Source organism: Python bivittatus, unplaced genomic scaffold (genome assembly GCF_059951505.1).
Source record: "Python bivittatus isolate LINGU-HERP-01145 unplaced genomic scaffold, Pbiv_v1 ctg000350_np1212, whole genome shotgun sequence".
Classification (NCBI taxonomy): Eukaryota; Metazoa; Chordata; class Lepidosauria; order Squamata; family Pythonidae; genus Python; species Python bivittatus.
This window is the reverse complement of record NW_028277074.1, coordinates 31,646,268-31,670,412: the sequence shown is the minus strand read 5'-3', so window position 1 is coordinate 31,670,412 and position 24,145 is coordinate 31,646,268. Positions and strand designations below refer to the sequence as shown.

At 37.1% G+C, this 24,145-nt stretch overlaps 1 protein-coding gene across 1 annotated transcript in view; it reads left to right on the top strand.

Annotated features, from left to right (window-relative positions):
* PHEX (phosphate regulating endopeptidase X-linked) overlaps positions 1 to 24,145 on the top strand; it is a 97,878-nt gene that overhangs the window by 46,193 nt on the left and 27,540 nt on the right. Inside the window, exons 13-14 of the mRNA XM_088144832.1 lie at positions 17,133 to 17,210; positions 23,217 to 23,320. Coding sequence (XP_088000958.1) covers positions 17,133 to 17,210; positions 23,217 to 23,320 — 182 coding nt within the window. The remainder of the gene's footprint in view (positions 1 to 17,132; positions 17,211 to 23,216; positions 23,321 to 24,145) is intronic.

Genomic DNA, 24,145 nt, shown 5'->3' with positions numbered 1-24,145 from the left:
CCCTGAAGCCTCATGTTATCTGTAATTTAGAAGTACCAACGTAATTGTCTCAAGTATTTTCAATCTGAAATTGTGGTGCAGATAATGATTAGCTCATGAAATTAAATATATACTAAACTCATAACTTTTGTTTTACCTTTTCTAGTGCTTGAGTAGTTCCTAAAAATTCTCCTTTATTTTGTCAAGCTTTTTTACTGATAATATCAGGTTTATATATATTTTTAAATAGTAGTTGTTGTGGCTGTTGTTCAATTGCTTCCAACTCTTTGTGACCTGATGGGAATAATTTCCAGGATTGTTTGTTGGTAACTGCTTGTTTGAGTTCTTGTAAGTTCATGTTTGTGCAATCAGTGATAGTTATATAGCCACTATTTGTTTCATTCTTAATATTTTTACATTCTTAATATTTAACAGTTATGCATTCTATTCAATGATATTATTAGTTACCATTTTTTTCACTAAAAATAGATGATGATGAAGATGATGATTTCTTCACCTTCATTATCTAAAACTAGATTTTAATGGCTCTCATCTGCAATAAGAACAACCCCACTCTAAGATCTGCATTATCTTCCTTCATCTATTTCTGTTAAAGCAGGAAAAAAACTCCAAAAACAAACTCAGTGTGTCTTTATTTGACTTCTGGTTGGAAACTATGGTAGATTGGCCTCTTGACTCCACCACCACATCTTTCCACATGGGGCTTCTTTTATGAGAAGCAGCCTTCAAACACTTGATCTTCCAGGAAGCACATATGTTGCCTAACAGCTGGAAATCAGCTTTTGATGCATAAAGTTTTCAATATTTTGTGTGACATGAGGAAAATATGCATCTATGAATGTATATTCACAGATTTCAGGGGGATTCTTGGAGCCTTTATTTTATAATCCTTCATTTTAAGCTTTCAGGGGAAACTCATCCAAATGCTAAGCATAAGGTAATATGACTTTAAAAAACACTTGAATAGTCAGAAACAGAGGGAAAGAAATTGTTTCTTCTCCTTATTAGATTGGATTGGTAGAAGTGGTTTGCAAATACTTTTCATGACGGCACTCATATACAGGCTGCATCTGACTCATTCCCAGGTTATGAGGAGATAAAAATAGGTTGGATTTGATTTTCTACTTTTCTATTGAAAAGAAAAGAAAAGAAGAAAAGAAAAGAAAAGAAAAGAAAAGTTCATAGCTCTTAGATGAAAAAAGTAAATTTCAGGTCTTTTAGGATGATACAAATGTGAAAATGTATTGAATACCTCAGGGTTCACTTAAGATATTTAAATTATTCAGTATTTAAAAGAACTTATTCATAGAAGAAACAGCAGGAACAACTGATTTATTTTGAAGACCATAAAAACAACAACAAAAAAACCTCCTTCTGAATAAATGCTGAGTCAAATTTAATAACATTGTTAGGAGGCTGTGATTTGTGATAATAGCCATATTTATGTTTCCTATGTCTGTAAATAAAAGACTGGGAAAAATTTCAGTGGCAAAGATAGTGTAAAGATAAGTTTACACACTACACACATTGTTTGATTTATGGCTTAACATGTACACATGTTCAATCCATTGTGGTTAATTCAACAAGCCATGAAATAAAACATGGGTTAGCGCAATCAGTAAATAGTCAAATCCCAGTGAAAAATATCAACAGCAAGTGTTGCCTAACGGAATGCTCTTTAAGAGGCCGCTGGAAAAAATATTCTTCAGATAAGCTCTGTGACTACGCCACTGTCCCACTGTAACTTTAATGGAGAATGGGGTTGCGATCCTTAATACTTTATGGAATTAGCATATGAAAACTACCTAGAAACATTAAAATAAGGTAATCGCCACAAAACTATCTTTTGTTTTTGTTTTGCTGCAATTCCCATTGCAAATATAACATAGCCCAGTCGTAAGGTTTACTTTTAGACAGACAAATGCACAGAAAGATATAGTAATCATCTTCAGCTTGGCATTCTAATTTTCAGACCTTTCTGGCCTGGCTTTGAGATGACTTGTTCAGTGTAGCTATATCACCTGAGATAACATCTCATATTAACTGCTGTATAGTGTGGAGGATGTTAGCTGCAGCTCCAAGCTTCTGACTTGATGGCCACTTATGGACTTCTTTGGACAGCTTCTTAATGGGCAGCAGAGGGCAGCAGTAGCCCAGTAATTAGCTCTGGGCAGCTCAGGTAAAATGTGAAACTGAGCATTGTGAGAGAGTCACCAGGCAAACATTTGGTCCGAACCATACTATGTCAGTAATATTGTGGAAAATATAAATGGCAGTTTTCTAAGTGAGCTACAGAGGCTTGGGGGTGGGCAAAGCCAAGGTCAAATTTCAGCTTTGCTGTAATCCTTGGGCTCTGGCATCTGGCTAATGATGCTACATGCTGATAGTTCTGACATCCAGTAAATACTTAAACTAGAAACACTGACATTACCAGCTCTTAAATTGGAACAATTAGCAGCTAACTGGAGACTCTGCAACGTGTGCCTTCAAATCGTTTTTTGCTTTGTTCTAGTAAGAATATTTGAAGAATTTATTTGGTAGATTCATGTCCCATCTTTTGTCCAGAGGCTCAAGGCACCATGCATATTGCTGCCTCCTTGCATTCCCTCCCACCATAAGAACCCTGTGAGCTGTGGGATAAGTTGGGCTGAGAGTGACTGATCCAAAATCACCCAGTGAGCTTCTGTGGCTGAAGGTGAACTTGGACATGGGCTTGGACATGGTGCCAGTCTAACACCTTAATGATACTGGCTCTCTGATCTTTATTTACTGATCTAATCCGTGCTTCCTGATCTATTGTACGCATTGGAACCCATCCATCCACTTTTGCGTGTCCTGAATGTGTTGACCCAGATACAGATTAAACCAATATCAATGTGCATTTATTTTAGAATGTTACTTGGAAAAAATAGGGTATTTCCCCCTAATTTTTAGAAATGTACACTTTGAAAGAAAATGCAGTATTACAAATACTGAAGAATAGAATTGATGAGGAAGTGTGATGGAATGGAATTATGAAGGCCAGGCTCGGGGAGATAAGCATTTTCTTAGCTCACCGAAAGAGCATGGGAACCACAAGAGGATGAGGCTGGCACCTCCCTGAGGAATTCACAGTGTTGTGGCTGCCTGGCTTGGGAGCTGGGGTTTCAGTCTGGGAAGATTCTTGCTAAAGGCTGTAGCTAATAAACATAGCTGAACTGATTTTGCACTGTCTCTTGGAGTTCTTTGGGCTAAACCTGACATCAATCTTCCCAGACTCAAACCCTAGCTCCCAAGCCAGGCAGCCACAACACCCTGAATTCCTCAGGGAGGTGCCAGCCTCATCCTCTTGTGGTTCCCACGCTCTTTCGGTGAGCTAAGAAAATGCTTATCTCCCCGAGCCTGGCCTTCATAATTCCATTCCATCACAGGAAGGCTTATGAGTGAACAGATGCAAAAGTGTCATGGATTAAACCAATATATATTTTTGTTTAAGCTAATGAGGTGGCTTTGGATTTCAAGTTTCTTAGCATCATAAGCAGAGGAAAGACAATCAATTCTTATTAGACCTACCCAACAATGGGATTATGGAGCTTGAAGGACAGAAGGTTGAGAAATGTTGGTGTAGATCTAGTCTGATCTTACCTGAATCAGAACCCCACAGTAGACCTTATGCTGTTGATTTTCCTAATGAAACCTGATGAAACCTCCACTTCAACTTTTTTCTACTTAACAGGTTTGGCAAATATATAAGAAGAGATTCAAAATACTAAGTTAACAGATCTAGTTACAAAGAAGAAGGTTTTGAGGTAGTTTTTTCTAGCCAATGTGTAATTCACACATAATTCTCAGGATGGAGCTCCAGGTGCTTCCACTGATTGTGGAAAGCCCAAGAACAGATGGTCACTACTATTTTTATATACTCTTTTCTTAAATCTTTCCCTCCTTACTTCCTAATTCAATCATCTTAAGTAAACTATTTTTATTCTTTCAGGTGAAGCTTAAATAATTGTTGGCTTACATCAGATTTTGGTGCAAATATTAATGTTATATTAGTTTCCATATACCTTTAATATACTTTTCATGAAAACAATATGTACTGTCCATAGCAGAAGAAAAGCTTAAAGATTTTTTAATTGGGACTGTGTCCTTAGTTATGCTCATTATATACAAGTGCAGAGGACTTAATGTAGCCAGGAGCAGGAATAAATAAATCTGGATCCAATGTATTGACTCTTGTTTTACAACAGTAATGAAGGGTTGCTTGTTCAATGATAATTATTTTCAGCTTCTTCTTTCTAAGGTTGTAGACATGTTGATGATTATGATTTTTCCTTGTGTCTTGATTTCCCACTGACATTTGGAAGTTTATTTATTCATTTACAATAATATCTATGCTGCTTATTCACATTCAATAAATGTACTGCCATTTATAACATTAGCTGGGCATGACTAGGACTACATATCCGGGCTGCAAAAATTCAAAACTTTAACTCTGCTGCTATCTAGTGTTACCCAGATATGTACAGCCCTGTCATGACCATGAATAACCCTAAGCCTGGTTCTGCAAGGTGAGTTTAATGGGGCCTCCATGTATCAGCTGCAATGGGCCCTAGAAAAGTGGGTGGCTTCTTAGTAAAGTGGCAGACACAAGCAGGCTATGAATGAGAGATCTGAAGACAGGACAACAAATCAGATTCCATGTTGTTGTTGTTGTTGTTGTTCAGTCGTTAAGTCGTGTCCGACTCTTCGTGACCCCATGAACCATATTGTGCCAGGCCTTCCTGTCCTTCACCGCCTCCCTGAGTTTGCTCAGTTTCATGCTCATTGCTTCAGTGATGCTATCTAACCATCTCATCCTCTGCCGTCCTCTTCTCCTTTTGCCTTCAATCTTCAATCTTTCCCAGCATCAGGGTCTTTTCCAAAGAGTCCTATCTTCGCATTAGGTTACCAAAGTATCTGAGCTTGAGCTTCATTATCAATCCTTCCAATGAGCAATCAGGGTTGATTTCCTTTAAGATTGACTGGTTTGACCTCCTAGCAGTCCAGGGGACTCTCAAGAGTCTTCTCCAGCAGCACAGTTCAAAGGCATCAATTCTTCGGCGCTCAGCCTTCTTTATGGTCCAGCTCTCACAGCCATACATTACTACTAGAAAAACCATAGCTTTGACTATGCGGATCTTTGTCGGCAAGGTGACGTCTCTGCTTTTTAATATGCTATCTAGGCTTGCCATAGCTTTCCTCCCAAGGAGCAAGCGTCTTTTAATTTCATGGCTGCAGTCTCCGTCTGCGGTGATCTTGGAGCCCAAATAAATAAAGTCTGTTACTGCTTCCATTTCTACCCCTTCTATTTGCCAGGAATTGATGGGTCCAGATGCCATGATCTTAGTTTTTTTAATGTTGAGTTTCAAGCCAGCTTTTGCACTCTCCTCTTTCACCCTCATCAAGAGGCTCTTTAGTTCTTCTTCACTTTCTGCCATTAGGGTGGTATCATCTGCATATCTGAGGTTATTGATGTTTCTCCCTGCAATCTTAATTCTGGCTTGTGATTCTTCCAGCCTGGCATTTCTCATGATGTACTCTGCATATAGGTTAAATAAGCAGGGTGACAGTATACAGCCTTGTCGTACTCCTTTCCCTATTTTGAACCAATCGGTTGTTCCATGACCGGTTCTAACTGTTGCTTCTTGGCCTGCATATAGATTTCTCAGGAGACAGGTAAGATGGTCTGGTACCCCCATCTCTTTAAGAATTTGCCACAGTTTGTTGTGATCCACACAATCAAAGGTTTTTGCATAGTCAATGAAGCAGAAGTAGAACTGCTTCTGGAACTCTTGTGCTTTCTCCATGATCCAGCGAATGTTGGCAATTTGATCTCTAGTTCCTCTGCCTCTTCGAAACCCAGCTTGTACATCCAGTAGTTCTCGGTTCACATACTGCTGAAGCCTAGCTTGTAGGATTTTGAGCATAACCTTGCTAGCATGTGAAATGAGTGCAATTGTGCAGTAGTTTGAGCATTCTTTGGCATTGCCCTTCTTTGGAATTGGAACGTAAACTGACCTTTTCCAATCCCGTGGCCACTGTTGCGTTTTCCAAACTTGCTGGCATATTGAGTGCAGCACTTTAACAGCCTCATCTTTTAGTATTTTAAATAGTTCAGCTGGAATACTGTCATCTCCGCTGGCTTTGTTGTTAGTAATGCTTCCTAAGGCCCACTTGACTTCACTCTCTAGGATGTCTGGCTCAAGGTCAGTGACCACACCAGCATGGACATTAGGGACATTAAGATCTTTCTTATATAGTTCTTCTGTGTATTCTTGCTACTTCTTCTTAATCTCTTCTGCTTCTGTTAGGTCCCTGCCTTTTTTGTCCTTTATCATGCCCATCTTTGCACTAAACATTCCTTTGATATCTCCAATTTTCTTGAAGTCCTGCCACGGATGGACAATTGGTTAAGGGACGGGAAACAGCTGGTAGGCATAAATGGACTATAAGTTGTTATTTCTAGAAGTAGGAGAGCTCTTGTGGTGCTAGACTTTTTGTTCTGTTTCCTTTGTGTAACTGATACAGAGTTGAAGTATGTAGCAGAAGGCTGAGCTAAAAGGGTGGAAGCTTTCCCAGAATTTTCTGGGTCTTCAAATGTAAGCCCCACCTCATAAGCTGGAGTGGCAGCTTGGTAGTTCCTGCTGTTGCCACCTATCTTTAGGGAAGTGTCTCAGCTAGCATCTACCCTCTAACCTTGGGGTGTGTGAGACGGGTAGACATGCAATGTCCTTTGGGCAATGAAAAGATAAAAATACAAATGGTACAATAATTTTTATAATGCCATCTCCTGTGTACGTGTGTGTGTGTGTGTGTGTGTGAGTGAGTGGCTAGTCACTTCTTCCCTCTGCCTCATTGGGATCACCTCAATCTGTCAGGAGGTAAATAAACTTGATTTTGAAAAAAGAAAGGATAATATTTTTAAATTAAATTTTAAGTATTAAAATGTAAACATTGATCGATGAAGAGATAAATTACAGATCTGTTTAGAACACAGGGCATCAACTTAAAAGAAAATTCTGAAAGAAAAGGCAATGATCCAGGCAGATCACACATCCTCTATCCCTATTAGAATATCAGAAGAGATACTGGAAGGAACCAGAAATTACATATCACAAAGAAATTGTAAAGAAAATGTATATTTGAGATCTATAGTGAATCAAAACAACCGTGTATCTGGTCAGAATTGAAGTTAGAAGTGATATTACTTGCACTTTGAGACTGATAAACTGACAGCAATATTTGCATCACAAAAAACAAGATTTTTTAAAAATAAAAAGTTTGTTTTTCTTTGCCAAAAGAAGAAGAATTGAAAGTTTTAAAATAAAAGCAGTAACTATTTAGATTTTATACCCAACATATTTCTCCTAGATACAACTTTAATTTTTGGTACAGGTTCTACCTTTTAAACACATACTTTCAATATCTAATTTTGTAGGAATCCATCTGTATGTAGGTTGGCCTCTAAGCTTGGTATAAAGTTAAACTTGTCCTGCACTCCTAAATCACCTTATGTTCTGATAGAAAAGATGCTGAATGTGTAAAAATCTCTTTAAAAAGAGCTTTTCTTTACATAGATAACAGATTGCTCTATCAGCAAAATTATATTGAATGCTGCAATCCATAATAAAAGAGACTTTGGTAATATCATATTCTCCTGATCGCTTTAAAATTTTAAAGAAACTGTTGTTTCTTTAAAAAAAACAGTTGGAGGCTATCATTTTAAGAAAGGATGGCACACATCAGCAGCCTGCCAATTATAAAAATGTTTATAGTATGTTCCTTAATTTAGAAGTGACGGATACAGAATGAGGACTCTCAGGCTATATAAAAGGATGGCCTACCCAACCACTGGAGAGATGACATAATTGTGCTCTCTTGAATGGGAGAATGAGAAAGATTGATGCATTTTCCAAGAGTTAAGCTGCTTGAGAGTCATGTGATTGAAATAGCATGTAAGTCCTAGTAATCAAGTAATATTTCCTGCTGCTGCTGAGGTGGCTACATAATGCTGCAATTTCATTTCCATATACAGAAGGAAATATGGGTGGTGGTGGCTGACCAGTGGGATGAGCTGTGTGACATGGATAGTTAGCCAGTTAATGTTCAACTGTGTCTGTTGGAGCTCTGTTGGATGACAAGGTTAGCATTGGTTTGGGCTTCATTCAAATTCATAATTCTAGTTTCTTTAATGTGGTGAGCCATAAGTTCTAACTGCTGGATCTTGTGGTAATGAAATGTTAGGCTTTTGGCCTGCCAGTCTTAGGAGTTCAACTCTGCTCTCTAAATAGGGCATCAAGGCTAACCAATCTGATACCCACTCTTGGGCCAAGCCAGTGTGCATTCTTGAATTATATCTTACTCTTACATTCTGCTTGATTGGAGCAGGTTTAAGTATCTCAATGAATGAATGGATACCAGGCTAACATTCATAGGTGTTGGTCTAAATGTCTACTGCTTTAAAAATAGGGGTTGGCAAGGTATGAATGTCATTTCTCTTGGCTAGTTTCTTTTCTCTCTGGCATTGTATCTTAGAGTGCCAGCACTTGCCAGCACCTGATACATCTGTCCACAAGCCACAATTCTGAGGGAGTCCTTACAAACAAGCTTTGCAACCCTTCTGGCACACCATAAAACCCAGTGTTTTGTGGGCAGCAAACCCATTCCACCTCACCAGAGCAAATTAATGGTCTTTATTCCCAGTCCTGGCCAGAGGAAGCTAATCTTTGCCAGTGTGCCCTGCCTAGCTTGGCAACCCATCAAATCTAGGCTTTACAAGCCCTTTCTTCAGTTGCTGTCAGAACCCTATAAAAACAGGTAGAAAAGTAAGAGTTATTTATATTTTTATTTTAATTTTAAAAATAGATTTGGGCACTTTCTCCATTTGCCTAACAATAATTTGGCTCACTGCTAGACACTGCTGTGCTACCTTTTCATTAACTCTACTACATCTAACTTAAAGATCACAACTTTATTCTGGTGAAACTCTTGAAGTTATCCAGATGGAATTTGGTGCAGAGTTAATGTTCTATAAAGGGTCTACCATCCCTGCTATTTTCATCCTACTCTGCTAAAGAATGAAGGAGTTACAGCAATTTTGATGCTTGTCAATTATGATCTACAAACTATATTTTTTAATCAAATCAGTTTGCTCTCAAATATCAAATCACAAACAAATTATAAAATGCTCCTGTTGAATCTCCAATTTCAGTTGAATTAGGTCTGATTCACACAAGCTTGTTATATACAGGTAGCCCTTGACTTACAACAACTGGGACTGGAACTTCCATTGCTAAGTGATGCGGTCATTAAGTGAGTTGCGGCTGATTTTATGACCTTTTTTACCATGGTTGTTAAGTGAATCTGGCTTCCACCATTGACTTTGCTTGTCGAAAGCCCCCTGGGAAGGTGGCAAATGGCAATCACGTGACCCTGGGATGCTGCAACAGTCGTAAATATATGCCAGTTGCCAAGGGCCCGAATTTTGATCATGTGACTGCAAGGATGTTGTGACCATCATGTGAGGACCAATTGTAAGTCACTTTTTTCAGCACTGTCATAACTTTGAATGGTCATTAAATGAATGGTCATAAGTCGAGGACTACCTGTACATGTTAATAGTATTCCTAGTATATGAATAAGATCTTGTTTATGTATAAATGTTATTATTGACAATCTAAAGTACATGTAGCAACTATTTTTTTTGAATGGCAGAACTATTTTTTTATGTATTAGAATAATTTGAATTAGATGATGTATGCCCAGATGTTTGTCTGCAGTATGAAGATAGTGTATTGGATAGATAGATGGAAAGGAGGAAGGAAAGACAATAAACATCGCTGTGAATATCAGTGGATGTGCAGCAGAAAGATCAGCAGGTCTGTGTTGAGAAATCACTAGTAGATTGCTGGGAAGATGGAGGATGAATACTTTACCCATGTGCAGAATGGCAGATGGATTTAATAGACATTTGGGCAGGGATGTGTATAGGTTTCTAAAATATCATATACTGTATAGTGTATGATGCCAGAAAGTTTGGGATTCCCTGAGATTGATGAAAATTTCCTAAACTCTTGTTCATAATTTTTGTACTTATAAACCTGCATTGTGCTGGAAGTTATTAAACACTCAGTTTTGGGGGCCCAAGCTTTGTGTGGGAATAATGGACTACATTGTGAAGTGTGCACTCCAGATCTTGAGCCGTTGGCTTTCTCTGTTGACTTGAAAAATGTTTGGGAAAATGCCACTCTTTAAATATTGTCTCACCTGCAGATAAAATGAATCCATAACAGTGCAGTCTTTTACATTGCCTTCCCTTCTCAAAGTAGTGCTCTTTGGAAATGTTGGAGGCAATGTACATCTTCCCTAGCCTGATGATGGATACTGATGATGTGACCTGCAATCCAACACTGTTCATATCTGGCCTGCATTAATGGGGTTTGAATAGGATGGGACAGAGATAAAAAGCACCAGGAAGACATGATATGACTGTGGTTTACAATTTAGATCTTTCACTCTCTTGAGGTGCTAACTTTCACCCTCAAAAAAGCAATTTTAATTTATATGTATCTAATTCACAAAAACATGGATTCACTAACCAGATGTGATGTTTCTCATCTACTTTGGCTTGATCTGAAACCATTTCCACAGCGTGTTTAATGCTCTCTTATCCTTTGGTGTTAGATTATTTGCTGCCGTCAGCTTCTCCCTTGTTACCTGGCTGCTGCCAGTGCTCAGTCAGTTGTACGGAGATGTCAGCTCCATTAATAACCTGAGCACAGCAGAGACAGATTGTGGAAAACTGGAGAAGGGGAAGGAAATTATATTTAACCCTGAGTTTCCAGCTGTCATTCTATTTCCAGAGCACAGCGTAGCCCATAAAATTCACAGAACTGCGTGAGACCAAAACACTTGTGGCTACTCTTATTATCTGCCTTACAACAGAAGAAAGGATCAGTGAGGGCAGTACTTACATACATACAACAAAGAAGACCTTGGAGTCAACAGTTATGCAACAAACAAAACCAGTATAGTAATAATTCTTATAGAAGGATCTACACATGGTCTACATAGGACCATTAGGCAGTGATTGGAGCTTGATACCTCTTAAGCACCTGATAACTGCCCTCATCCTCTATCCCAGTGTTGTCCAAACTTGGCCACTTTAAGGTGAGTGGACTTCAACTACCAGAATTCCCCAGCCAGCATGTTGAAGTCCACTCATCTTAAAGTGGCCAAGTTTGGACAACACTGCTCTATCCCATCTCTTCTTCCAGCTGCAGTCTAGTGAAGTAGCTGCAGCTGTTTCTAGAAATAAGTGTTCTGATACTCCAGTATTATATTGGGCAATCTAACAGTTAAAATCTTCCCACTCGTAAAGAATGTCACTGCTAATTACAAGCAAAGTCTGGATATTATGCAGTACTTAAGAGAACTTGTTTAACCTTTCAAAAGCTTACAGTACAGTCAACACCATCATTCCAGTAAGCACTGGAGAATGAAAAAAATTCTGCAGAGTGCACTGTAGATATAAGTGTGTTGTCCTTTTTAAGGACTGAACTCAGCTGACATAAATTCCTTGTCCCTTTATTAAACGTAGGTGCAATTCTTGTTTGCCCACATTGTTAGAATAAAATGCAGGATTGAAAGGATGTCCTGATAATGAGTGTAGTCCAATGAAATAGATTTTGGACAGACTGCAAATTTCTGCCATTCACTGTCTGATGCATTCCATAATTATTTGATAGCATTGCAACCTGATGTGTGATATGTCTTGGTAATATGCATGCATGCCATTATAATCACAACAAATAGTGAGACATGGAAAGATGAACTAAGATTTTAAAAACCCAACTCAATCAATAGAAAATGTAAGGTCAGCATTTTGTAATCTGGATTCTTTTTCCTTTATTGCAACTGAAATCCTAATAATAAAAGATTGTTTTAGTTTAAGAGAAAAAATATTTTTCTTTTTGGGACTTGCTCAGTTTTGAAGTTGTAGACTTACAAGGCTCTTAGCACAGCCGCTTTTGCATAGTACAAGTTGCAGCAATGAAATAAATTTATACTGTATTGTTAAGCTGGTTGATCGTGGGAATCTTTAGGTAAAGAAACACGTCTTTCATTTCTGTTTTTCCCCTGTCAAATAAAATGATATGGAAAATATTCCAAATATATAAAATAGCTGCACGTGTCCAAAAAATAAACATCCTAACTGTGTGAAATAAGGAGAACAGTTTTTCTTTTGCATACTTTATGTAGTGATGTTTTACTGCTCAACTCATTGTCTTAAGGTTATGGATGACACATATTTACAGATTCAGTGTCTTAGAAGAGCACATTGCTACCTGATGTTCTTCATTATGTACTGAATCACAGCTTCCACCATTCTGTCCAAGGATGATGGGAGTGATTGACAAAGGAAAAGGATACTTTAAACTTCAGTGACTATGGATACCATTAGCTTGGTAGAATTCCGTTCCAAATACAGTGAACGATCACGTCCACTCTCCTTCTTCTTCCCCATTTGTTGGGAACTAATAGCGTACCAGTAATATGTGCATAGTACAGTGGTACCTCAGTTCACGAACTTAATTTGTTCCGCAACTCTGGTCGCGACCCGAATTGGTCGCGACCCGAATCAAATTTTCCCATAAGGTTCAATGTAAATACGGTTAATCTGTTCTGAACCATATGTATTTTTTTTAAAAAACCACAAAAATATGAAACAAAATACAGTACGAAGAGAAAGAACGCTAACCTTGCTCGACGCGACTTCTGGCGTGGAGGACAGGAAGGCGGGTGGGGAGGTGGTTATTGCTTGGAGGGAGAGTCCCCCTCCCTACAGGAAGCCACGACCACGTGTCACGGGAGGGAAAATGGCCGCGGATCCTGTTCGTCACCCGATCAGGTGTTCGCGAATGGAAGCAAAATTTTGCGAACGGTGCTGTTCATGACCCGAATTAGTCGTGAACAGAAGTGTTCGTGACCCGAGATACCACTGTATTTGAGCAGATGACATTCAAGGAAGGCATTCAGAGAGACTGAAAATACAGGCAAAGATAAATTCATTGTTGTATAAATGAATGCTCCATTACATTGCTATGAAATACTCTTGCTTCCAATCCAGATGTTATGCTACTTTTTCCAGTAGCTTTCATATTTTTTTAAAACTAGATATTTAAAAATGCTTAAAATTATTCAAAGCATTACAGGAATTTATTACATTTCATTTTTATTTATTGCCCAAGATTTGGGTATACAACCTAAAGTGATATAGAAGACCCAACCCTTAATTAGGCATAATAAATTCAATATAGTTTAGTTTAAATGAAGGCCTTTTTACTCTACTTGGGACATATATCTTATTTATAATAATGCATGCGTCCCTTTTATATAAAATATACTTATAAGAATCTCTTTGATAAATAGTTATTTATTAAACTGGATAGCCAAACTAGATGTGTGGGATCACCAATCAGGAGATCCAGTTAGGATTCTTCCTATGATCACACACTGACACAGACAGAGAATGGTTAAAAATCTTACAGATCTTCAGAGTGTTTCATGGGTTTGTTAGATAACAAATAAATTCCGCATATACTTTAGCCTGATAGCTGTAATAAAACTGAAAAGAGGTTCTTCAAATAATTTTTGGGTTTGCCTCTTTCCTTAGTGTAAAATACTGCCTTCAGGCCAGAACATGAAACAAACTGAAAAAATGGCTGAAGAGCAAATTATTTTTATGGGTATTTTTAATTTTTTACTGTAGATTAATAAGAGATTTTAAAATAGAAGTTAAATACTAACTTCATATAATCATAAACGATTGTGCAAACAGATGAGACATGCAGGAAAAATTCCTGCCTTTCTGAAAGTTTGGTGTCAGTAGTCAGAATTAAATGCAACCTTGTGTTATCCAATTTTCCTTGCACCTGCTTGGTGCAAGCATGAAGTGCCAGGTTGAAGTGTGTGAGGGACACCTTGGCAAAAATAAAAGCAAAAGCCACCAGTAGCTAACATCCCAGCAGGGTCATCCCTAGCATTAAGGACAGTGAGGGGAACTGGCAGGAACTGAGAGAGAGCCTGCCCTGCCCCGCCCCGTGGTATTTTTTTCACACTACCCTCTCATTTGCTTGGAGACTTCTTACCTACCTATTACTTCCTGTTAGTCAGTTTGAGCCAAGGAACAGTCCATCTTTTAATTCTGTTGCTGGGATTTGCAGTTAGGTGACACTTCTAGATTTCACATGAACAATTCATTGACCATTGGAATAAGTAGAATTTACATATGAAAAAAGGTCCCCCAAGCATAGGAACATGCTATCTGTCTTATCTACTATTTTCTTCAGTCATTCTATAATGATTGCTGCTCTTCGTGGATTAAGAGAAGACTCAGTTCCTGGACCCACCCAGGAAGCATAGGAATTAATAAATATGGATGTATTTTGTTGAAATAAAATGAGACAATAATGCTTCCTTTTGATGATCAATTAATCATATTTTAACACCACCACCCCCAGCTTCAGACAATGTTCTACAGCCTTGTTCTGATTTGAAATATCTTTAGCATTGGCATTTGATCAATATTTACAATGATTGTGCACTCGTAAATCATCCACTAGATTGGGCCAGTTCATCCACATTCATTATTTTCAAAGCTACTGAATAATTAATCATGCTGCAAAATGAGTAGGTGTTTTCTTTAAAGGTCACAGTTTATCAGCTGTTATAAATTATGATCTTTCTGTTTGCTTAATATGTTAAAAGGCGTGGATGCAACACAAAGTTGCTTAGTTGATTAAAATGATTACTTTGGAAGACATGCAAGACCTCTATGACTTATCTAGGTCATTTAAGAAACCAGCTCAGCAGAAATTTCAGCATTTTCCCCCTCTTGCCTTTCTGAGCTGAATATAAGAAGAGAGAACATTCAGGTATTTTAACCTAGTATTAATTACACAGTGTCAATCAGGCATATACCAAACAATAATACAGTATATTGGTTTTCTTGAAAATAATAACAACTCATGAGGCTCTCATGCCCCTTTTGGAAAACTAAGAACAAATATTCTCTCTTGTTATTTACTTCATTTCCTATTTTGTTCTGCATAGCATTTGTCTTCTATTGTTTTTCTGTCACTGAAGACATTTGCATGACAATGGGATCTGTCTTGCTTAAGGATTCATCTGTTTCTGCTACTCCTGCTGTTAATTTCCCACCTGTTTTCTGCAGGATGTCACGTATTAATTATCTCAATTAATTGTAATGTCAAGATATTTCCACAGGTGACAAATAAATACCTGGGGTTAGCAAGATTGGCCTAATAGAATATATTGCCAGAGGGAGTAGCTAAGGGCAGCCATCCAAGTGAAGGAGTATTGCTATAATACCCATGAGGTCAGATTATTCTGCGTGTAAGACAACATACCCAGGATTTTTCTTTTTCCAGGTGGTAAGATATTCATGTTAAGATTAATTTAAATCATTTACAGTGTGTGTGTATCATGACATTCAAGATTATTTGCCAAGAGTTACTACTTTAGTCTGCATAATAGAAAAGTTGGCCTGTGGGCTAGGAAGCTGAGGAACTTTCAGGAACTGAATGGCAACATTTCTTTTATAACTTGATCTTTATGAGCATTGTCTCTTAGCCAATAAATGAGAAATGGAAAATCCCCCCAAAGAAGTAAAAGAACAATGAATTTTACCCTTATCTCCACATATTTGTAGTATACTTCCTTATAAATATCAAGCACTATGAATCCCAGTGGACTGGTTGCTACAGAAACTTGGCTTCTGTCTAATTTACGTTTACTCTGAGGGTATAATATCTGAGCTAAAAAAATCTGGATGATACAGGATAGCAGCAGCCCTCCACCCACTCAGAAAATTCTTCCTGGTTATTAGTTCAGATATGGTCCTCCTTGTTGACTCCCCAGTAACGTAAGCTGATTCAATTTACGCTTTAGAGAAGGCGAATCTGGCCACAGGTAACTTCTATATCAGGGCACAGGGGCAAAGGGCCACCTGGGTTCTGCATCAAAATCCAGGGACTCTGATACTTGGAGTAATGTTTCTTTTTCTGGCACAAACAGAAGACTGGTTAAACATAGACCTGGAAAAATTGCTTAGCACAGTACTGTATAAATATAGGAAGTATCTCCTTTTCTTCTGACAGAGGGAGACAATTATGTTTTCCCAAAGGTAAATGGAATACCATGCTTGTGCCCTGCTCAATATGAACAAAATATTATGTAACTTAGGAGATGAATAGACAAATAATTTCATTTACTGAACTCTTCTCTAGATAATACATTCATTCCAATACATTATAATTTGAAGGGTTTTCAGATGGCTTTGCTTGTTTTATATGTTACAGTTGTACATGAAATAAAGTTCTTACAATCTGGTTAAATTAGACATCATAACAATGTTTCCCCCCTAGTATAGGAAGTCTAGATGTGAACAATCTGTAGATATATTTAAAAACTTGCCTACCACAGAAGCCTTAATCATGGTGTATATATTGCTATCTTTTTGGAAAGAAAAAGTAACTGCTGAACAGAGGCATTACAAGGCCAAATCTGGAGTCCCATAGTTGAGAAGAAAGAGTACACTGTAAAATATTTTGCACAGCTGCATAGGCAAAGGAAAGGTTTTGGGTCAGATTAAAGCGAGGGAGCAGCACTGTGGGATGGGCAGTGAGGAGTGTAGGCTGGGGAATGCCTCCCGGCCCCCAGAACACCTTTTCCAGGGCTCTTTCAGAGCTGGAACACTGGTGTTTATGAGCAACATTTGCCATAAGTGACAACTAAATATTTTTAATGGAAAGATCCAAACATCGTCTCCCACCTGGATCTCTCCAGTTGTGTTGGACATGAACTACAATGTTGTCTGGAAAAATAACAGGTGTTTTGTATATTTTATTGTAGATAAACAGTATACCGAGAGTTATGGCATTTTCTGTTCTTTGCAGAAAAGTGAAATACAGATTTCCTGATTTCAAAGCTAACAACAATCATGAGAGGAACTAAGGTTACAATATGATTTAAAATTTACTTTAAATGACCATCCTTGTCACTGTTATGTTTATCCTTTTTTTCTGAAGGCAAAAGCAGTTTTGGCAAAAGTGGGTTACCCCGGATTTATAATGAATGATACATATATTATAGAAGGCATCAAAACAGTAAGTTTTGTTTTTATTATTTTCAGTTATTACTTGCTGCAATTATTGCTATGTTATAAATCACAAGCAGAACAAATACATCTATGTTCATAAGCTCATTCATCTTATAGAATATTCAAGATTTAACTAGAATAGATGATATAGAGAGAAAATGTTTTTTAAGTATAAATGCCAAAAGTCTATGCTATACACTACCATCCTCCTATTACAGACCCTTCTTTCCCTTATGCAGCCTATCTTCCTTATCTCATGCTTGTCTCTGTCCTGTGTCAAACTTTACTGATAAGCTTTTTGGCAGTAGAATAAGAATGTAGTGAATTAAACGGTGGCTTTCTCCTTTCTTAGGCACTTCAGGAAATGGCTAGGGACACTATAAAGTCCATCTGTCCAGTGGGGCCTTGTTGATATAATTCTGTCCTTCCCCAAGGAATTTCATGAGCTTCAGGTTTGATTCAAAATAGTTATTTTGTCACATCTATGTCTGGTTCTCCCTGGAAATAAAGGAATAATGACCTTCTCACAGACTAGAGTTATGGAGAAGATCCTGCTTACAATTCTTGAAAGGAAGAAAGGATGGGAATGGGCTATTCCTGCAGCCAATGCACTAATCAAGTTTATTCAGAGGTCACCAAAGTGGCATCCATAATGCCACAATTTCATTAATTTTGGCAATCTGTCACCAAATTTTCACTGCCACAAGTGCAATGAAATAATATATGCATGTAAACTTATGCAAAGTCAGCACACACACACACATACACCCCTTCTTAGTTTATGAGTTACATATATGTCATTCAGAATATTTAGAAGTTTGCAAGGTAGGTAGGTAGGTAGGTAGGTAGGTAGGTAGGTAGGTAGATAGATAGATAGATAGATAGATAGATAGATAGATAGATAGATAGATAGACAGACAGACAGACAGACAGACAGACAGACAGACGATAATTTTTAAGGATTCCATATACATACATACATACATACATACATACATACATACATACACACACAGTGTGTGTGTGTGTGTATATAGAGAGAGAGAGAGATAAAGAGTATGATCGTTTTAAAGGATTCCTTATCTTACTAAATAGCCAGAAAAGTTATCCACTATATGAAATAATGTGTTACAAATAAACAAACAAAAACAGGGTACAGTGAAATTGTGTCCTCAAACAGTAATGATTTCAGGATATATTAATACCATGCATACATCTAATTCCCACTGGAAGTAAAGGGGTATTAACTTCTAAGAGCTTCATTTGTGTATGTCTTTAGTTATAAAGTTTTCTTTGCACATTTCTTGAGTTCCACTTAACTGCCCACATTATTTACATGACATCTTTTGTTAAGCATCATCACCTCTCAGGAGAACAAAGTTTTTTTAATTGAAACAAATGATGATGAGTAAGTATCCCAAGCTGTATTTAATCTCTGAAGAGAAGTGTAAACCACATCTTTAGCTGTTTGTTTTGCAATACATGCAGTAGCTATCTTCAACACAAAACAGTGATTATTGTCAATGGTGGTGCTGGAGCAAATTAATGGCAGTTGTAATCCACTTCTGAATCATAACTCTACTACTAAATTGCTAAATATTCAGTAAAGTAAAAAGAAAAATGGAGCTCCAAATATGCCATACTGTCAGATTTCATACCAATAAATATCGTTACTCCAGATTTTCAATTCCACATTAAAAAACTTGCTATAGCAAAAGCCTCACAGACAGCACAACTAGATAAGGTGCTTTTTTGCAGAAAAGATAGATATTATATATACACCCCAAAATTTGCCTACTGCAGAACAGAGAATTCAAGTGCCCTATATATGTCTACACCAGTTTTTAAATTCCAGGCTTTTGACTCTTACGTTTTCAAATCAGCAGACTTTTCACTTTTCTTTTCCTAGCCTTGAGAGTCAGATGCATGCTCAGTGTTTAAATAATGGTTCAATCTGGCTTGAATATCACTGGTTTTTATCTCTTCATCTTAAGCCCTTCTCTATTTTTTTTCTTCCCCTTTCCCTCTGAAGGGGAGGTTCTAGGTGCATCTGGAGGTTCTAGGTGCATCTTCTTCTCCATCCCTCTGATTGTGGGAAACTGGAGGACACTGTGGACTTCCTTCCATTTCTAATTCTTCATCAAGTGAAGCTGACAAATGTTTTCCCCATTCAGATGTTTCTATTGCTCTTTCCCTCCTTGTTACTCATACAAATGTCCCATCCCTCCTCAAAGGACTGCCTGCTGGTTTGTTAGACTGAGTTGTGCGTAGCACATGTGCTGTGTTTATATACCAATCCCTGTTTGGTCCGGGGCTTCTTGTTCCTTCCTTGCCAGCCCTAGCTACCACATACAGCAGGACAAACATGAATAAACAATGCAGATAACTTTATTAAAACCCTATTGTTTAACATATAGCTTATTCTAAGCTCATATGCTGTAAGATGAATGAATCTTAAGCTTCCTGTTACAAATCGTCACAAACGAAAGATATGCATACATGCAACTCCTCCAGTCAGTGTTGCCTGACAGGTATGATGAACCTAGACTGCTTCTTGAAGGGATGCTGATATACCCATCAATAACACATCCAAAATCTGTCACAAAAGTTAATGCTATAGCAATGTTTGTGATCGTTTTAAAAATAACGGTGTTTATGATAAGCATGGAACATTCAGAAGAGAAAAAAATGTTCCTCTTTCTGATGAACAGAATATATTGACCACAGTTAGATTGGAAGGTTCTGCTTTTCCACCTAGGAAACTGGCAGCATTTTACAAAAGGAAGCACAGGTATATTCTAACGGTATAATTTAGTAGAAAGGATTAATAACTAATAAAAAGATGCTTAATAAAAGATCAAAATTACCTTTTCAGCCAGACAGATAGAGCCTAGTGTAGATAACTGATACAATCTTTGTAGGTCTAAAACTCATACCTAGTAGTCAGTTGGCGACTAGAAGATTAGAAGCAACGATCCATCACAATGTTGTGAAATGCACCTTCATCATGAGAAGAAGAAACAGATAGAGACATTGATTTTCTATATACTCATACACCTGTATAGCTTAATATTTTAGACCTGTGGTCTGCCAATCCACAGGTAAGGCAAAGAAAAACGAAACTTTTATAAATGGCCAAATTAAAAATACCTGAAGAGAAACAGATAAAATAGATATAAATAAAATCATTAAAAGTCTGTAAACTTTTATAGAATGAAAGGCAGAAAACCAGATGCTACAAATAACATGTACCTTCACTGAAAAAAAAAGAAGAATCAGGGCACCTAGCAGAGAGGATTGACATTAAGCCAAATACATCCATTTGAGCTTTATTGGGTCACCAGACTTCATAGGATCATCAGGCTACTGGGCACTTAATGTTTCATAAGGAGAAGCCAAAGTTCAGTCAACCAAACAACATCACTAAGGAGATCATAATTCAGTCTTCTAAGATTAGGGGCTTCTAACACCCTAATGTAAACAGTACTAAGACAATTGCTAGTACTTTACACTGTTGCTGACAATTGTTTTAGCAAGAACTGGTGAGACTAGATAGAAGTCAAAGCTGGGATAAATAATGCAGAGAGAGTTTTGACTGGCAGACAAGTGGAGCATTAAGTTCATAATTTCCAAGTTGTTCCTTGAAAGAAAGTGTGCACTGAAGTGTTCATCTGGCCTTAGCTCTCTTAAATATTTTTATACTTCTATTTCTTATGTATTTAACAATGTTTTTCAATAAAATATGTACTTTCATATGTCATTCAGAATAGTAGAAATTGCTTGGGACTAGTTTTGCATAAACATCTTTGCAAGATGTCTTTTAGTTTAACATCTTTCGTAGGTCAATGAAATAAGTAGGTTTTGGTGTAAGGATTTTATGAAGAGATAATTGCCTGTGATTTGAAGCAGTTTCTGGGAATTCTGAAAATTGTACTAAACTGTTGATACTACTTGCACGGTCTGAGTTTGAAACTGTGACCTTATCTTATTTCTACTTTCTTTGAACTTGCCCGCAGTCATATTTTGTAGTCATCTCCTCGATCTGGTAAAATATTTATTAGCCCTTAAAGGGCATAATTTGAAAATAAATACATTAAAATTTAGCTGATGGAAGCATTTAAATTTCAAGAGAAGATCAATTTTATGTTTGGGAGTTATTTGCTTTTTGGTTCCAAATATCTCATGTTTAAAAGTATCATTTAATTTTCATTCAGGTGTCAAGATTATTAACTCTTTCCTCATAAAAACCCCAAGAAAGGGATTTTAAAGTACACTTGCTCTTCCAGTTTTTTTTACACAATTCATCATCAAAATGCATACCATAAACAATAATCAAAATGCATGTGGTATTTACCAAGATCTAGAAGCAACAGTGGAATAATACGTTAAGTTTTCTTGTGTGCCATATGTTAGGCAAAATCACTTTGTTGTCTATGGAATTTCCTAGTAAATGCCTATATTTTTACGCTTCAGAATGGTTTCCTAAAATGGCAATATTCACTAATTTTCTAATATAAATGAAAAAGAAAACTCTGTTCATTGCAAAATAACTCAGCAATAACTCTAGCAATTTTGTATTTATGGATTTCATAGAAACATTGTGGCATAAGAACAGCATTTTCTTGTTTTCCAACAGAATTGTATTGCTTTCCAATTTGTATAATGCACAGAAAAGTTTATTGGACACATAACCTATATATATTTGATGTTAACATTCATAGGGGAAATTTATACACTATTACACTGGTACATAGATAGGCAACCATAGATAGCACAAGTTAGTTGTTTTAAATATCTAGGGGTAGTTTTTCAACCTTCTAGATATCAAATGGAACATATCGACCACACCACCACAACACCTTGAGGAAGTATGGCAGCCATTCTAAGATTTTTTTAGGAACGAGGGTGAGCATATTATACCTGCTGCCATAAGACTACTTGTTGCAAAATTGGTAGCACAGTTTCTTTATGGTGTGTGCAACTATACCCCAGCATAAAACTCTAATCATATGAAAGGATAAAATCATACTTTCTGAGAGCTATATTCTCTACACCTAGAAGTGTGTCCAGTGCTGTACTTAGACTAGAGGCTGGCTGCATTGAAACAAGAGTTGGGAACTAATCATATCTTATTGGGTCAGAATCTTTCATGCAGCTTTTGCCACTCCTAGTATATGATAATTATACAAACTAGATGATATATAGCAATATCTACAAACTTTTTCAACATGGCATGTTCTCTGATTTCCTTTTAAATACAAAACGGGACTTTTTGAAGAAATATCATAATATATGGAACTTTAGCATAATTTAGCAGCAGCCCTAAGGTTATATTGTCACCTCAGTGAATCAAGGGAACTACAATATGCATATTATTTAAGTTACCCTATACACTTACCAATGGGCCTTTTTCAAAGCACATTTTAATGCCTTCCTTTCTGCAGTTATGGATAGCAGATACAAAGGAATCTCTTAAACACTTAGGCAATGCCCTTGTGCCTCTGGCAAATTCAAAATTCTGGAAGGTGGTTTTCTAAGATGTAGGAACTACGTGGAGCTGCACTTTTCATTAATTTGCCCTCTAATGGAAAGACTGCCCAGCCACCCCAATCAATGTTACCTTGAATCTTTTTTTTAAAGGTGTCTTGAAATCACCTTTTTAATTGCTCCATATATTAGTTTCATTTAATTATGTCATTTAATACAAATGTAAATGGTTGTAATGCTATTATATTTTGGATTGTACCTGGGTTGTTAATTTACGTTGTACTGGTTTTGGATGATAATAAAAAAAGAGATGATGATGATGATGAAAGAAGGAGAAGGAGAAGGAGGAGGAAGAGGAGAAGAAGAAGAGGAGGAGGAGGAGGAAGAAGAAGAATTATACATACATTCTTCTTCAGAACATTTAAATTCTGGATATTTCACTTGTCTAGCATTAAAGTTGTTCATCTTTATTCTTTCTGTTTTAATCTTTTAATTATACTAGCATAATCCTTATATTTATTTCCAGATGAAGTTTTCAGAAACAGACTATTTTGGCAATGTACTTCAAACTCGCAGACATGTGGCCCAATCTGATTTCTACTGGCTGAGAAAAGAAGTCCCGAAAACAGAGTAAGTTGGGAAGGCATGTACTGGGGAAGTATTGAGAGGAAATATCATCATACAATTAATATACAAGAAATGTAACTCAAGACAAAATTTAGAGTTTCCAGCCCCAAGGTATTGCACTGAAACTGATAAAATTTAAAAATGTTTAGTTTTGGCTGGTTTAGAACTTAATGGCTTTTTGAAAGAAAATGATAACTATGCTATAGATAATAATAATGATGATGATGAGAATTTCTGCTGGCAATTATGGCTATTTGGAATGATGCTGCTGGAATTTCTGTCTAAATGAGCAGAGTTATTATTGTGAACTTCGGGTCAATACAGTAATGGGATTGAATCTCCATTTTAAAATGGATGAAAGTAAACATCTCTCTTATTTTAAAAGGGGGAATATTTGTCAGATCAAATAATAATACAAATAATCAAGAGGAAATAGCACTATCTCCTCTTTCCCCCCTTCTTTGACAAAGGGAAGAGGGGCTCCACAATCACATAGACCGTCGAGTCTTCCCACAATCTACGTCCTTTTCTCTTTTAAGTTTTGCCACTGCTTTTGGGTGTGCAGGGGAGTGTGCAAAGAAGATAATGGGACAGCTCATTCTGCTGTCTATCTGTTGTGTGCCTGTCTGGGGGGACTAGGACCACAACATTGCTGATATTTGTCTTTGTAGTACAATACAAAAGCAACAACAACACCTATCATAGTCCTGTAGTTATTGTTTTGCATGCATATATTGTAAACTGTAAGAGAAAAACCTGAAGGGGTTATTCTGAGATTCTTCTAGACCATTTGCTACCAAATTATATTTAGTTTGTCATGAGTGTCCA